The following is a 17,177-nucleotide window of genomic DNA, read 5'->3' on the forward strand; positions in this document are numbered from 1 at the left end:
GATTAAACGGTTCATGATCTTGCAAGATTGCTAGAGGCACACAAGTTAGGAAGAACAAGAAGAACAAGTCTTTAGAGGAAGCACTACAAGCCAAAACGTTCATCAAAGACGAAAATGTGCTTTACACGCAAAACTCGCATCGCAGTGGGCACAACCGTGGAGATAAAAAAAACGATCATGGTGTTGGAGGCCACGGTCAAGATGAATTCTACCAAAAGAATGTGCAGTCAAGCCAACAAAATTATCGAAGAAGAGGACGTGGTCATAGAAGAGGCAGCTGGTCAAATAATTTTAGTGTCTAGTGATACCATGAGGGGACTATGCAAAAGAGTGCAAATCAAAAAGTGATATAATTTTGGAAAATATGAGTACTTTTAAAGGAGTGTTATGTTGAGAAATGGTGGAAAAAATGTGAATCTAGTTGAAAGAAGAGACAAAAGAAGATGGTGTTCTCATGATGGTTAACGAAAATGTTACTTGTGACGACGACACAACTTTGTATCATGATACCGTGACTAGCAACATGTGTGGGTACAAGCACTTATTCAAGAACATGCGAGAAGTTAAAGATACAGATATATCGTTCGAAGATGCATTGAAGATCCAAGTGAAAGGCTAAGGCACGATTTATTATTTACAAGCAGGTGGTTCGAATGCTTCACTAAAGGATGTGAATAATGTACATGGTCTAAAGAGCAACATTTTAAGCTTGGGGCAACTCATGAAGAAATAGTCGATATCAATGAAAAATCGATTGCTGCAATTGAAAGATACTGGAGGGTGTTTGGTAGAACAAGTTGAAATGACGGGAAAAATGTGTACAAATCGATATAGAGGATAAGTCGATGCTGTGGCATTTGAGGTTTGGTCATCTCCATTTTGGGTACCTTAAAGGGACTTGAGTAAGCATAAGGGGTGATTTCTTAGTGGCCCCAAGACCAACCGCCTCTTCCATATCAACATCTTCTTCTTTCATTCCATCTGGAAGTTTCCAATCAAAACACTGCAACAGGTTAGCCAGGGCCAACTCCACCATAAGGGTTGCCATATTCATCCCAGGACAAATTCTTCGCCCACTTCCAAACGGTATTAATTCGAAGTTCTGTCCTTTATAATCGATATTGCTTCCTATAAATCTCTCGGGAAAGAACTCTTCTAGGTCAGTCCAAGATTGTGGGTCTCGTCCAATGGCCCACACATTAACGTGAAGATGAGCCTTGGGGTCCATATCGTAACCGTTGAGCTTAAAAGGGGAGATGGTTTCCCTTGGAAGTAGAAGTGGGATTGGGATTGGTGGATGCAATCTCAATACCTCTTTCACTACCATTTTTAGATACTCAAGATTTTTCAAGTCTATCTCTTTGACTGAATCGTATTTTATGTAACTTCTAATCTCGTGTTGGAGCTTCTTCATCACTCTTGGATTCCTAACTAGTTCTGTCATGGCCCAGACAATTGTGGCTGCCCCTGTTTCTACTCCTGCTATAAAAATATCCTAACAGCCAAAGAAAAAAGAAAATGAAACATGGTTATATCAAACGGATCAACAGTTCGCTATTTTCCAAAAGAGTTTAGGTTACCATGATAAGTGCTTTGATGCAATCTTGGGTTACTTTTAGTGCATCAGATTCAGAGCTTTCCCTTTCCATTCTCAACAAAACATCAACAATGTTTTCTTCCTTCTTAGAACTCTCCTTGAAGTTTATACGATCGTCGACTACATGTTGAAGAAAGGCATCCATTTCAGCAAAGCTCTTCTCCAGCCTCTCATGAACACCATTTAACCGATCAATAATCCAACCGAAAGCAGGAAAGAAGTCGGTCATGGAGAAGCTTCCAGTAGCTGCAATTGCTCTCCGCATAAGATGTTGAAAGTGTTCATCATCTAATTTCCCCCCGCTGAAGATGCTCCCAAAAGCAACTCTTGATGTTATATTTGCAGTGAGAGAATAGGATTTGTCACTCAGATCAATTGGATCTGAAGAAGAAGAGGATTGAGAGATGGAGTTTAGAAGGCGCCCCACTTCCTCTTCTCTAATTTCCTGAAAAGATTGTACCCGCCTAGCATTGAAGAGCTGAAGCATACAGATCTTCCGAAGTTCCCTCCAACGTTCACCGTACGGTGATAGATTTAGGTCCACGAAGTTGTAGGAAAATCTTCTATTGCCCGTTAAGAGAGGGCAGCTGCAAGAAGCAAGGTCATGAAATTTAAACAACTCTCTTGCAGCAGCGGCAGAGGAGATTACGATGGTTGGGACAGAGCCCAATTGGAGGAGCATGACGGGGCCATATTTTTTTGAAAGCTGAGAGAGAGAGCGATGAGGGAGGGAGCCAATGAGGTGCAAATGGCCCAACAAAGGAAGCTTTGGAGGGGTGGGAGGAAGAAGGTTGTTGTTGGGGTTTGCCTGTTTTCTTCTGATTTTAAGAAGCAATAGAGAAGAACAGAGGAAAAACAGAGGAACCCAGATGAAAAAATCATTAGTAGGCATCATTGCATCAACTCTAAGCATTTCCAAGCTCTAGTCAGAGAGATAATGATAGAGAAAAGGCAGAATGTGGAAGAATACCAAGAGGGCAAGGTTTATAAAGTGTTCCATGGGATGATCTATAAAATTTCAAATCAAATTTTAAATATTGTGTATTTACAAAAGTGTTCATCAACATTCATATATTTTTGACACATCCATTGGTATTAATGATGCGAGTATCTTCCCTACAAACGGACACAAATGGCTTTTTCAAATGGGTTATAAGTTTTTAATTGCTGTTCATCTTTAAAAGAATGGTTGGTATATTTTGGTATATTTTACCTAATTTCTGTTATCGATCAATTGAGCTTTATAGACTTTAAATTATAAGTTTGGTGATTTGAATATCTATTGATACTTATTTCATTCTTTTTTTTCAGTTCAATGGTTTAACTTTGAATTGTGTGTGCAATTAAATTCTTGATCTTGTGACTTTTTTTTTTTAAATTTATTAAAGTTGAAATCGTTTAAATTATATATAAAAAAATAATTAAGGTCAGTCATCATATGGCTAAGTTTTTATCGAGGTTCGTTTTAGTCTTATTACAATCTCAAGTGAACATACAAAGAGATCAAATAAAAAAAACTTATTTTTAACATCTAAAGCACTTATTTGAGAAACTAAAAAAATGTTGTCAACCTATGGAAATGACTCAAAAATAGCCCGAGAGTAAAACCATTTCTAGGTGTTTTTTTAGGAAATAGGTTTGTCAGATTTAAACATTCCTCACAAAACTATGGAAAAACATTGGATGTAACTTATTTTTGTCATCTAATGCTTTACATGGCTCGAATAAGGTTTTTTTTTTTTTTTTTTTTTTTTTTTTTTTTTTCAGATTTAGATTGAAGGTCTCGTATGCATGGCTACAAAGTTTTTTTTTTTTTTTTGGATCCTAAATTTAGTGTTAGGGCAATCTCTAGTGATTATAGTATGTGACAAAAATGAGAAAAATGCTTTTCTGAATTACCTAATGGTGCTGGATTAAGAAACGAAAAAAGTCGCTAATGGTACCCCTCTAGTGGCCCAAAAATGGCATGTGAGCCAAACTACTTTAGAGTTTTTTCTAATGAAGATATGTGTCAATTTCATCCCGCTTAGATATTCATCACAAAATTGTCAAAAAAATATTCACCATAGCTTATGTTTTTAACCTGATGCTTCAAATTCTCTAAATAGGGTTTTTGAATTTGAGTTTGAGTTACTATAGATTATTTTAGTCCTAATTTTAGTTTTAGAACAATCTCAAGAGACTAAATTGAGAAAGAAATTTTTATGAACATTCCAAACTACATTTATTCAAAAAGTCATCAATGGTACTCCTATGACACTGACCCAGAAGCAGCTCGGAGGTGAAACCAATTATAGATATTTTTCTATTGAACATACATGTCAACTTCATTAAATATGCCTCTTAAAGACGAATATCATATTTTAATCACAAATTCGAGCTTCCTTTCTTGGAGACTTGGACCATCTCTAACTTTTTGAGGGCTCTATGCCATGTTTACATGTATGTACATCGTCTAATCCATTGGAGCTTTCTAGAGAGGTTGGGTTATATTTGTATTATTGAAATAGAGGTACATAGTTTGTAACAGTCTAAGTGGGTAGATTGTGAGATCTCACGTCGGTTGAAAAGAAAAACAAAACATTTTTCATAAGAGTGTGAAAACTTCTCTCTAACAAATGCATTTTAAAAACCGTGAAGCTAATGACCATACGTAACGAGCCAAAGTGGACAATATTTGTTAGCGGTAGGCTTGGGATGTTAGGGATTCGTGAAATCCTTCTAGGGCATTTGAAACATTAGATAAAAAAAACTAAGTGACTACCAATGTTTTTCAACAATTTTACGAAGAATGTTCAAATTGATTAAATTGGCACTCATGTTTACAATAGAAAAATATCTCAAAATGGGATTGCTCTCGGGCTATTTTCCGTAAGGGTACCATTGATAACATTTTTCATTCATAAAACGAGCACGGTTAAGATGTCAAGAAAAACTTCTTTCTCATTTTGATCTTTTAGTATGTTCACTAGAGATCGAATCTACCATAGACAAATGCCTGGAAAGGATGTCTTTGAAGAGAATTCAATCAAATCACATTCTGGTGCTTCATCTTGCCAAAGAGGAGAAACATTGATGAATTTTAAACGACTTGTAATTGTTCTAGTATATATTGTATGAGCACGTCTAGAAAGGTATAAAAATGTCGAAGTCTAAAATTTATGGAAATAGCGATCGAAATTAAAAAAACGTCATGAAAATCATAGAAAGTAAAATGGTTTGAATTATTGTTGTGAGTAACTATGTAGAAGTAAAAAATAAACATAATTTCTAAATGTCATTAGAATCACATAGCCATTACAAATTCAAATGAAATAACAAAACAAACCAATAAACAATCATTTCTAAACCGAGCTAATTAATCCTCAATTTCTACGAGTAAAGTATTCTCCAGTATCTCGGTCTCTTGAAATATGTTTGAAAAAAATGAGTACATGATCCAAAACACCGTCAAAATGAGCATAGCTTAACATAACCCATATCTGTTGTATTAAAAATTTACGATCCAAAACATCATTCTCTCCCCTCACTTTAAACACTAATTCCATTAAAAATCAAAATCCATGACAACGAAATGGTTGAACATCTAATGTATTAAATATCTGTTGTCATATTAGACGGATTTTCGTCGACATTTTTATGGTTAACGTAAAAAAAAAAAAAAAACTTGACAAGGTAATGTGGAACTTTGGAGCATGGATGAGGTGAACAATTTCTAGTTAAAAATGAGGTACTTTTATAATTTCTTTCTCAACTATTCAACTCGAAAATACCACTTTCATTGTATCATCTCAAATAATGAAGCTACATAGGTTGACTATAACAAAAGTATTAAGTCGACGGATATTACATGGCAAAGTAATAGAAATGACCAAAATATTTACGTTCTAAATTAACTTTCAAACTGCTCGAAAGGATTAGGAACGAAAAAAAAAACTTAGAAAAGAAAATGAATAAGTGAATGAAGATCATACATGGATATCCATTCAAACGCTGTGAGTAGACAAACAACTCTGCAGCTAATGTCTCCCAAACCCCACAAACTCACTCTCTTCCAGACATATTTTATGATAATCTGTGGTATCAAAACATGCAAAAATTGTATAGTAATAGCTACAAGTTTTGTGATATCCATTATTCAACAAGCACATTGTTTTAATATTCATAATCCTACCATTAAGTGTCGTATTAGAATTGGTTTTGGTTCTAAAAGTGCTCAGTTTTTCATTTGTGGCCTTGTCATTTGTGAGGTGGATAGCATTTAACAACAAAGAGTAGATATCTATTCTAATATTCACCCACACCTTAAGCACTAAAATCTCCACCATCATCTCCTAATTATCTTTTATGTCATCAATATTTTTAGTCTCATATTATCATAAATACATTTATTTATTACAACTATCATTGTATAGTAAGAAAAAAATTCATTTTTCAAAATTAATAATAAACTTAAGTTAATTCCATTGAATTCATTTAAATTTTAAAATAACTCATAAACTAATCTCATTGTTCACTTGATAAAAAAACAAATCATAAAATACAAAACCCATTTTTCGATATCATTTTTTTTTTTATAAATCGAGCGAAAAGGGAGATATTTTGTAGAAACAAATTCATGATTTAAAAAATATATATATATATATATACTCCCTATCTAGTGTGAGCGGTTGTTATTTCTCTCTTCCTTGCTTATATAACGTCTATTTCAAAAATCTCTCTCTGCCCCATTTTCTAAAATCTTCTCTTAAAACTGAGGCCAGAGGTTCGAGCATACGTCGCTTTGCCGTAGACGACGCAATAATGAATTGACTTAGCTCACTTGTCGTTGGAAGGTGAGTACCGCACAATCGGAAGTCCGCTGCCATCAAAAGTGCGATTGTTACACGTGGTATATATATATATATATATATATATATATATATATATATATATATATTTGGAGTTTATGATTAGATTTGTTTGAATATAAAATGGAATTAAAAAATAATAATAATTCAGGTGAAAGAAAGGTATAATGGGAAATTTGTTAAGACTAAATAATCAAACGATTGTTTCCAACTTTTGAAAAGGTTTAAAATATTGCGTTTACGTGGAGAATCGACTCTGTCAAATAAAGTAAAGAGTTTCAAATATTTAATTATTGTGTCTATAATGCTTGGAAAAAGGTCAGTATTGTAATTGTCAAACTCATGTTTTCTTTATTATTAAAAATGGAAAACAAAAATAGTAAAAAAATTTGGGATTTAAAAGGCTAGAAAGGGACACCAAAATGTGTAATCCACGCTATTCAGAACGAATCGGAGCAATTTCCCAATCCTAACGAAGTAGTTCTTCCGAAATTCAATGAACAACAACGATTACTTAGGACCAGTTTGCGAATTTGTGGCACTGTAGTCGAATCATTACCAATGACGCGCTATGCGCCTAAGTGCGAAAAGATGGTGTAAGCTTTGTTATGCCTAAACCTAATAAATAAATTTGCAATCTTTTAATTCTTCCTTATTTACTTTAGATTGGAATTTTACTCAAAATTTTGGATTTTTTCAATTATAACCACAATAATACGATGGTTTTTGTACCATAAACACTCCTAATCTATTTTCTAAAAATATGTGATTTTTCGTGTATAAAAAAAAATTAAATTAAATGAGAATAATCGTTCGATTCAAGAATTTGGAATTCGGAGGACATTTTTGTAAAATGCATAATGTGAAACGAATATAACCATAACCCGAACTAACAGAACAAAGAGACAAGAGGGCATATGGAGAATATGGTAAAAAATTCATAATAGTGTCCAACCACAACTACGGAACCGAATATCTTCGTGCATAAGGATACAAGATTGTCGAGTAAGTCTACACTGAGTAGCCTCAACTATATCCAAAAACCAATATATTTTAGCATGTTTTTTGGAAATTTAACATGATTAATTTAAAGTTCTTATGAAAATTGTTGAAGTCGTTGATTTAAATCGTGATATTAAAATATGATGAATGAGGTGTATGGTTTTGTTTTGTATTTGTGAAGGACAGCACTTCAAATTGGTGGCACTAATACTTAACTTTACACATGTGAAAACCATATTGTCTTGTAATTGTGTATGAATTTTTTTATGATCCATCAACCAATTTGCTTTCTCCTGTTTGTGTTTGAGCTTAGTGGAGACCCTAGAGTTTGCTTATTCCGCCATGGAAAACACTTCTATAAAAACCACATTTACTTGAGCTTTTCATATGAGTTCAACTACATAGAGCTGAAGAACACAAGAAGAGAAGGAGAAAGGGTTTTGAAATGGAGGGTTTTGACAGGCTTTTTGGATTGGCTAAGCCTTATTTGGTGGTCGTTTTTGTGCAGTTTGGTTATGCTGGAATGACGATTCTTGCTAAGTCTGCCTTGGACAAAGGGATGAGCCCACATGTTTTCGTCGTTTATCGTCATGCCGTTGCTACTCTTGTCATTGCTCCTTTTGCCCTTATCTTTGACAGGTTTCGGAACGATATATAGTCTTCCATTATAGTTTACCATAGATACTATATTTGACTATGCAACTTCTGTTACCAGTATTTTATTATAGGCAAATATCTTGTATCTATTTATTAGATTTTTTTTTTCATTTACTGTTCTCTCCATTTATTTGATGATGGTACGGTTATGAAATGATGATAATATTCAATAATTATTTTTGTCTCTGTTCCTCGTTATAGAAAGTTGATTTTTTAGTTTTGCGTGCAGGAAGGCGAGGACGAAGATGACTTTTTCGATACTATGGAAGATTGTGTTGTTGGGTTTATTGGAGTAAGAACTACTAACAAGAGATGAAATATTAGTTGACAATAAGAATGCTTTTTAAGTTAATAAGTTACGATAAATTTAATCTTTTATTGACGTTGTTAAATGGGTTTGTGAATGGTAGGCCGGTGATCGATCAGAACTTATACTTTACGGGTATGAAGCTCACAACAGCAACGTTTACAGCAGCCATGTGCAATATTCTACCAGCTTTCTCTTTCCTCATGGCTTGGGCTTGCAGGTGATTCAAGTGTTGTGCATGAAATGTTTTAAGCAATTTTGGTTTGGTGACCCAACATTGTATGAATATTTGTATGGCAGGCTTGAGAAAGTGAATATTTTGAAAAGGGGAAGCCAAGCAAAGATCATAGGAACCATAGTGACTGTTGGAGGTGCCATGATTATGACCTTCATAAGAGGGCCAATGTTGAATCTGCCATGGACAAATGCCAACCAGCCCTCAGCTTCTTCAGGTGGTTCTGCTAATCACCAAAGCCCACTCAAGGGCTCACTCATGATAGCAACTGGCTGCATTTGTTGGTCAGCTTTCATCACTCTTCAGGTAAATATTCTACCTGCTGACTCGATGATATGGAGCCTGCTACCTATTTATAGCTTGCAGGTGATAGATAGTAAAAATACATATGAAAATTGTCATATACCATAAATAACAATTTATAGTAAAAAGTGGATAGAGATATATAGGATAGATATTGTATATAGTAGATAGTTATACCTGTTATAAACTGAAACCAAAAAGCGGATAGAGATATATAGGGTAGATATTTTTTATAGTAGATAGTTATACCTGTTATAAACTGAAACCATATATATACACCTTGGACAGTGTTTCGAAGATGTACTTTCATCATTATTTCTCTGTATTCTCTTGGTGCACATACCTTGTTAGGAATCATAGATCTCCACAATGGTATGATATTGTCCATTTTGAGCATAAGCTCTCATGATCTTACACTAAATTAGTCAATGTGAGACTCACTCCCAATAATAATTCTCAACATATGTGAAGGAATCAATACAAAACTTTTAGCCAATTTTTCTCTTTGCATTTTTTTCTCTCCTGTTCTTTATGTTTATTTAAATTGTGTGTGTTGTTGTGTTATCCTAACACTTGATGTCAATAATGGCGTTAGGCGATTACATTGAAAGAATACCCGGTGGAGTTGTCGCTTACTGCATTGATATGCTTGGTGGGCACCATTGGAGGGTCAGGGGTGGCTTTGATCATGGAGAGGGGGAACCTTGGTGCTTGGGTTTTGCACTTAGACAGTCAGCTTCTGGCTGTTGTTTATTCTGTAAGTATTCATGTTTCAGCTGAAATTTGGTCCCTATTTCCCATTCCTAATAGCAGTAATGTTTGGTTGGTAGGGAGTAATCTGTACAGGGGTAACTTACTATATTCAAGGAGTGGTGATGCAAACAAAAGGGCCTGTTTTTGTGACAGCATTCAGTCCTTTGAGCATGATTCTTGTTGCAATCATGAGCTCCTTCATCTTGGCTGAGATAATGTTCTTGGGCAGGTAAGAACAAAACATGTTTCAAACAGCCTTCATGTTCTCCAACCAGCTCAAGCTAAACCCTTTAAACTCTCTTGCAGGATTCTTGGAGCTGTGGCCATTATCAGTGGCTTGTACTTGGTTTTGTGGGGAAAAAGCAAAGATCAAACTTCAGTTGATTCAGAGTGTGATAAGATAACACCTTGTGAGCAACAAATGACTAGAAATGGTGAAGAATTTGTGGTGGTTAATGTTGTCAAAGAGGACACAAATTGATGAACTCTAAACAACATGGTTGGAGTATCCTTCATTTTCATTTCAACTTAAGTGTATTTGTGAGTTTTTGCATTCATGGAAGGCCATATAAAAAGTTATGGTTTTTGTTGGAACCAAACTTCTGCGAATCTACAAATTTCCCCATTAATCTATGTTGTTGAGACATAATTTTGATGATATTCTTAGAAAGAAATTGGTGTTTCTTGAACATTAAAAACATGGAAACTAAGACCAAAATCTTATAGAATTCAGCTCTTTTACGCCTCCTTAATTCAACTTGAGTATAAAACTAATATCATCTTTAAGGATTAGAAGAACCAAACTTAGTGGAAATTTGTTGACAAATTGTATTAGTGGTAGCTTTAGACTTTGGATCAAAATGTGCTATAAATAGACCTTATGTCATGGAATCAATTCCATTAAAAGTTTAGAATGGGTTATCATGATGGTTAAAATGAAGAAAAAAAAAAAAAAAAAAGTCTTTGTAAACTTGTAATTCGACCCCAAATATTTAATCAATACCATTTGAATACTCACCCAAATATTAATATTTAATCAATACCATTTGAATGAGTCTGTCCCGAAGTTTAAACACAATTGTTTGGAAATAAACCTGAAATAGAAAATCTATTTTTTTTTTCATTTATAAAATGTCTACCATTGCTTACATAGCTTTTTACAACTCTAACTAATATCCAAATAAATAAATAAATAAATAATAATAAATAAAGAAATAAAGAAATAAAAATAATTATAAAAAAATAGTTAAAAATAAATAAATAAATAAACAAAAAGAACCAGAAACAACTTTTCCCCACTCCTCTAGTTGCTTCCCACTATTATCTCTCTTCAACCTAACCCATCTTTATGCCAGAGAGTAATAGTTACTGCAAAAAGAAGTAGAAAAACAACAATGGTCTAATTTACTTGAGGTGAAAATGAGAATGACCTTTACCAAGTTGAGATTCACAGGAGATTTACGTGAAGATAGATCTTAGATCTTCATTAAATTATTACAATTGTTTAGGTTTGAGTTAGAAACTAAATGTCAATCACTTATAAGAGTAAATCACGTCAGATTATAATATTAGATTAAATTTATATCCGTACCAAATGACTAGATTAAAAATAGAATGACCAACAAAATTTGTGAACAAGAAATACTGAGATAAGGAAAAAGTTGGAAACAAGAATCCACTAGAAATTTGGAACAGGTTAGAACAAAATTAAAAGGCAAAGTAAACACATATAAAAAAAAAAATTCAAGAATTAAAAACCAGAAACTAAATGTAGAGAGAAAAGTAAATACAGAGGATAGTAAATGACACAATAACTTGAAATAATTATATTATTTTTTTTTTAACCATGGAAAATAAGATTTTTAATAAAATTATAATTACAGATATATAACATTTCAAGATTTTTAAGAGTGGACCCATGTAAATTAGATAAATAATTTTATAGAGTTCAAACTTGAAACTGACTTGGATTTCAAAGAACAGAATCGAACTTTATTAAGGATATATTCGTGACAGCAACTTAAGCTAACCAGGTAAGTGACCTTACTATTGGCATGGTTATATTTGATGTTGACACGTGCCTGTGGTTCTGCACGTGTCATATATACTGATATGTGTGAATTATCTGTGAATCGGTATGCTTATATTATGTTTATGTTATGTTATAATATGTGAATTGTATGATAATAATTGTGGTACGATGTGTTCAAGGATATGTTTGAGATAGGAGACGAGAAGGATGCACAAAACAAAATGTAACAATAGGAGTAAGATACGTTCATGAAACGTTAAGGTTAGGTTACATACCGGTGAGCTGTGGATAGGAGAGATTGATGAAAGAATATAGTTAGGATATGGGTAGAAAGGGATAGGTTTGTGATAGATTGATAGAACGATAGCGTTAGGATACGCTCCTGTGATGATATGACTAAGGTACGTTCACGTAACGATATGACTGTGATAGGTATAAGAACGTTAAGACGATGATAAGTTAGGGAACGATATGATCACGAAGTGTTTACGATATGACATGTTTATGATACGATATATTGTGATGTGATGTGTTATGTTTAGATTGTTTTGTGTGACTATTGAAGTAATTGTGGTATGAATTGCATGTGATGAAATGACATATTAAAAGCATGGAGCGTTATGCTATGTTTTCTAAATTGTATGTATACAACATGTTATGAATGACATGATATCACGATAAATGAAATGAATTGTAACCCCGTTAGGATTATGTATGATACGTAGATTGAAAAATGAGAAATTACATGTTAAGCGTGAAAGATGATAGCGGGGTATATTCATTAATGATAAAAGTAGAAATATTGGGGACCTCATGCATTATGTGTGCTCATGTATTTGGGGAGATACCCCTCTTCCATCACGAGGGTACGGATGCGTACATCCAATGGCAGGATAACGATCGTTATGTTTTGCATAGCGCTGTTATGACAGTTAGTAGTTCAAACGGGTGTTCGGCCTAAGGAGCTCCCAGAATATGCTCGCCTGACAAGGAAAGTGGCCCAACGGTGTGCGAACTGACTGGTGAGCCCATACTCGCACGTATGGGCTGTGTGTAGAGTATATGGTACATGTTCAACTTACCCGTTAGGACAACACCGTAGGGAAATAGATTGAAGAGATAGGTCCCGTAATTGCATTTGCATGTTCTTACATTTAACCCTAATAGTGGGGTCACTTAGTATTTTTTAAATACTCAAGCCATGTGCTACTACATTTTTTCAGGTTAAGGCAAGGTATTCCTGTACGGCTGATAACGGCATCGCAACTCGAGACCATGACACATGCATAGGATAGTGGTATTTATTTTCTTAGACTTAGGCTAGAATACGATGTTTTTAACTTAAATGCTTATTTATTTTATTTAGTCTTTTGTTGTGTCGTTTTAAAGATGTTTTTGAAACACGTAAGTCCATAGCTGTGTTTTAAGATAAATGATATGTTTTATGGAATTTAAATGAAGTCTTCTGCCTTCAATGTTTAGGATATGTATACAATAGCGACCTTAAATTAAGTAGAAAATTTCGAGTCGTTACATATGTGACTTAAATACATACCTAACTCCCATACTAAAATGATTAGTTAATGATGGAAGATCCACCTATGTATGTTACAATATAATCTTAACTTCCGCATCAAAACTAGCTTCAATAACAAACAAATATTGAAATTACAATGAAAATAATGCAACAAATAAATACGTTATCTAATAATGATCCTTTGACTAACTATGAGTTCATTAAATGCAAATTAAAATGTATTTAGTATTCTATCTTGAAACTCAAATATTTTACACAACAAGTAGATAAAGACTCCAACATCTCCTAGAATTTTCTTTTCACGAGCCTACCCTATCTTGAATAAAGTGACTAAAATTTGTTGTAACTTCCTGGCTCTCGAGCTTACAATTGACTCTTCCAATATAAAAATTATTTGGTCTTGGTTCATATCACATTATTTAATGTTATTTTTCACTTTGTTTATTTAGTAGAGATTGAACCTTTTTGAATAATTTTTTTTGTGAGCCACTTTTTAGTTTTTTTTATTTCTTCACGTTGAAAGTGTTTATTAGAGATTGTTGTAAACCTAAAATCTAAAAAATTTTACATCGCTTGAAAATAAACAATTTTATTGCGGAGGATGCAAAATTTTATGGATTTGACTGTCTATTTAATAATGAACACATTCGAAATGCTATTTCTTTTTCATCATTAGTAAAGGAGTATCGAAAAAAGAAGAAGTAACCGTACAAACTACAATAGTGAATCTAGTGGCTAACCAACCTCCACCGTCTTATCTTATCCCGCTTTTTCGGTGCGGGTCATGACTTTACCACTCGGGCCCCAAGAAAGTTCCATCAACAAGATAGTGTGGCTACTTTATATATGAAACGTCTATATCAATAAAACTACCTAAGATATTGAAAAAGACAAATTATTGCAGACAATGTGGTGGAAAATAGTTCAATCACCCTACACACAAATATTAGCCATTACACAATTTTTGTGGCGGAAGTTTGTTTATTTCATTTATAAACTTTCACAGGTTTTTAATAGGAATTTTATGTTATATAGGTTTTTGAATATTTTCAATTTTGATTTAAAATTTTCAAATGTTATTAAATATAAATTTGAATAATATATGTAACCAAAAACATTAAATTATGTTGGGTAGATTGATGTATTTTAAAAAATATCAAAATGATCACGAACTTATCAGACACATAATAAAAAAATTCAAAGATCTATTATACGTAAAATTGAAAGTTTAACGTAAAATTACCTCTAGAAAGGTTTAAATCAAATAAACAAATTGGCGTAAGCCCATAATTTAACATTATTCTAAAATCTATAAACACCAACCATTCTTTTAAGGATGAACCTCGCATCAATAGAGGTCTCAAAATTATATGAATGTTGATGAACACTTTTGTAAATACACAAAATTTGTAAATTTATTTGTAAATTTATTTGAAAATTTATGGAACTTGCAATTGAACTCTTTATAAACCTTACCCTCTTGGTGTTCTTCCACATTCAGCCCTTTCTCTATCTACCTTTCAGAGTAGAGCTGGGAAATGCTTAGCGTTGATAGAATGATGCCTAATAATCTCTTCGTCTGGCTTCCTCTGCTTTTCCTCTGTTCTTCTCTGTTGCTTCTTAAAACCATAAGAAAACAGGCAAACCCCAACAACAAGCTTCTTCCTCCAACCCCTCCAAAGCTTCCTTTGTTGGGCCATCTGCACCTCATTGGCTCACTCCCTCATCGCTCTCTCTCTAAGCTTTCAAAAAGATATGGCCCCGTCATGCTTCTCCAACTGGGTTCTGTCCCAACCATCGTAATCTCCTCTGCCGCTGCTGCAAGAGAGTTGTTCAAGCTCCATGATCTTGCTTCTTGCAGCCGCCCTCGCTTAACGGGTAGTGGAAGATTTTCATACAACTTCTTGGACCTAAATCTCTCCCCCTACGGTGAACGTTGGAGGGAACTTCGGAAGCTTTGTATGCTTCAGCTCTTCAATCCTCGGCAGGTGGAATCTTTTCGGGAAATTAGAGAAGAGGAAGTGGGTCGGCTTGTAAACTCCATCTCTCAATCCTCTTCTTCTTCAGCTCCAATCGATTTGAGTAAGAAATCGTATTCTCTCACTGCAAATGTAACAACAAGAGTTGCTTTTGGCAGCATCTTCAGCGGGGGGAAATTAGATAATGAAAATCTTCAACATGTTATGAGGAGCGCAGTTGCAGCAATTGGAAGCTTCTCCATGACTGATTTCATTCCTTCTTTCGGTTGGATTATTGATCGGTTGAATGGTGTTCATGGGAGGCTGGAGAAGAGCTTTGCTGAGATGGATGCATTTTTTCAAAATGTAGTCGACAATCGCATCAACTTCAAGGAGAGTTCTAAGAATGAAGAAAACATTGTTGATGTTTTGTTGAGAATGGAGAGGGAAAGCTCTGAATCTGATGTGCTAAAAGTCACCCAAGATTGCGTTAAATCACTCATCATGGTAACCTAAAATTAGAGATTGTTCATTGGATATTTTGTTTATACAAGGCTTCAGGGCAGGGATTATCTCCATCCCTATTCCTGCCCACTTTATATGTCATTTGATTTATTAAAATGTTTTATCTTTTTTAATAGATCTTATATGGAAAAGATAGAAATTAATCATTTTTAAAATTGAGAAATTTAATTTCAACTAAAATAGATGAAGAATTTCGTCCAGACAATGATTGAAATATGAAGTAGGAACGGGACGAAGAAGGTCTTGTTCTATGGACATCTCTACCTAAACTTCTTTCGAAAATATAGTTCACCCGTAAATCAATAATGATATAACCATGGAGTCACTTCTTTATCATAATGTTTTATTTTCTTCTTCTTTGGATATATGGTTTTCTAGGATATTTTTCTAGCCGGAGTAGAAACAGGAGCAAGCACTATTGTTTGGGTCATGGCAGAGTTGGTTAGGAACCCAAGGGTGATGAAGAAGCTCCAAGACGAGATTAGAAGTTGCATAAAAGAAGATTTAGTGAAAGAGATCGACCTGGAGAAGCTTGAGTATCTAAAAATGGTAGTGAAAGAGGTTCTGAGATTGCATCCACCAGCCCCTCTTCTACTTCCAAGAGAAACCATCTCCTCTTTTAAGCTCAACGGTTACCATATCGACCCCAAGGCTCATCTTCACATTAATGTGTGGGCCATTGGACGAGACCCACAATCTTGGACTGACCCAGAAGAGTTCTTTCCTGAGAGGTTTATGGGAAGCAATATCGATTACAAAGGACAAAACTTCGAGTTTATACCTTTCGGAGGCGGCCGAAGAATATGTCCTGGGATGAACATGGCTACCCTTACAGTGGAGTTGGCACTAGCTAACTTATTGCTATGCTTTGATTGGAAACTGCCTGATGGAATAAAGGAAGAAGATGTAGATATGGATGAGGATGCTGGTCTTACGGTTACTAAGACATCACCCCTTAAGCTTATTCCCGAACTAATTTTTAGTTTATAGTTTATGGTTATCCAATGGAATTAAGCTATTCAAATAAAAGATCAATATTATCTTATAACTAATTATCTCATTTCTATCCCTAGGCTTTGTTACTATTTTACTCAACCAAGTTACAATGGGAGTGACTTTTAGTTATCATTGAGAGCTTTCCCTTCCCATGCTTCAACTTGGTATGTCCAGAGACCAAATAAATATAGTGCAACAAACCAATAAGTGGCACCTCAAATTCATTATCATTTAAGGCTTAAGTTTATCTCCAATAGAGTTAGAAGAGCCTATCATCAACATAAAGACACAAGGATAGTATCACTTATACTTTCCTTCTTCACCTATAACCTAGTCTCATTTTGATTTTTCGTTTTTTTCTTGAAAATATCCATCAATCTTGTTATACTAAGCTCAAGGGACCTACCGTAGTCTGTACAATGGCT

The 17,177-nt window shown here is 34.2% G+C and overlaps 3 protein-coding genes across 3 annotated transcripts; 2 read left to right on the forward strand and 1 right to left on the reverse strand.

The window, feature by feature from the left end:
• Positions 1-595: 595 nt before the first annotated feature.
• On the reverse strand, positions 596-2,712 carry LOC111810409 (cytochrome P450 71B26-like). The gene is made up of 2 exons (XM_087123402.1): positions 1,581-2,712; positions 596-1,495 (listed from the first exon to the last, which is right to left on the reverse strand). The coding sequence occupies exons 1-2, from the start codon at positions 2,508-2,510 to the stop codon at positions 869-871; spliced, it is 1,557 nt and encodes a 518-aa protein (XP_086979528.1). The 5' UTR covers positions 2,511-2,712; the 3' UTR covers positions 596-868.
• A 5,018-nt stretch (positions 2,713-7,730) lies between these two features.
• LOC111804341 (WAT1-related protein At2g39510) lies at positions 7,731-10,362 on the forward strand. The gene is made up of 7 exons (XM_023689106.2): positions 7,731-8,088; positions 8,336-8,398; positions 8,517-8,633; positions 8,714-8,954; positions 9,547-9,708; positions 9,782-9,933; positions 10,011-10,362. Exons 1-7 carry the CDS (start codon positions 7,895-7,897, stop codon positions 10,183-10,185), a joined length of 1,104 nt encoding a protein of 367 aa, XP_023544874.2. The 5' UTR covers positions 7,731-7,894; the 3' UTR covers positions 10,186-10,362.
• A 4,354-nt stretch (positions 10,363-14,716) lies between these two features.
• On the forward strand, positions 14,717-16,824 carry LOC147793831 (cytochrome P450 71B26-like). The gene is made up of 2 exons (XM_087123110.1): positions 14,717-15,738; positions 16,135-16,824. The coding sequence occupies exons 1-2, from the start codon at positions 14,812-14,814 to the stop codon at positions 16,744-16,746; spliced, it is 1,539 nt and encodes a 512-aa protein (XP_086979236.1). The 5' UTR covers positions 14,717-14,811; the 3' UTR covers positions 16,747-16,824.
• The last annotated feature ends 353 nt before the right edge of the window (positions 16,825-17,177 follow it).

Source organism: Cucurbita pepo, chromosome 1 (genome assembly GCF_057944985.1).
Source record: "Cucurbita pepo subsp. pepo isolate OVF chromosome 1, ASM5794498v1, whole genome shotgun sequence".
NCBI classification, from domain to species: Eukaryota; Viridiplantae; Streptophyta; class Magnoliopsida; order Cucurbitales; family Cucurbitaceae; genus Cucurbita; species Cucurbita pepo.

Bases quoted from the DNA above. Each gene is read 5' to 3' on its own strand.
- LOC111810409 (XM_087123402.1), bottom strand. From the start codon at position 2,510: ATGCTTAGAGTTGATGCAATGATGCCTACTAATGATTTTTTCATCTGG. The intron at 1,496-1,580 runs GTAACCTAAACT...TTTGGCTGTTAG, and splicing joins GCATCAAAGCACTTATCATG to GATATTTTTATAGCAGGAGT.
- LOC111804341 (XM_023689106.2), top strand. From the start codon at position 7,895: ATGGAGGGTTTTGACAGGCTTTTTGGATTGGCTAAGCCTTATTTGGTG. The intron at 8,089-8,335 runs GTTTCGGAACGA...TTTTGCGTGCAG, and splicing joins TTTGCCCTTATCTTTGACAG to GAAGGCGAGGACGAAGATGA. The intron at 8,955-9,546 runs GTAAATATTCTA...TAATGGCGTTAG, and splicing joins CAGCTTTCATCACTCTTCAG to GCGATTACATTGAAAGAATA.
- LOC147793831 (XM_087123110.1), top strand. From the start codon at position 14,812: ATGCTTAGCGTTGATAGAATGATGCCTAATAATCTCTTCGTCTGGCTT. The intron at 15,739-16,134 runs GTAACCTAAAAT...ATGGTTTTCTAG, and splicing joins GCGTTAAATCACTCATCATG to GATATTTTTCTAGCCGGAGT.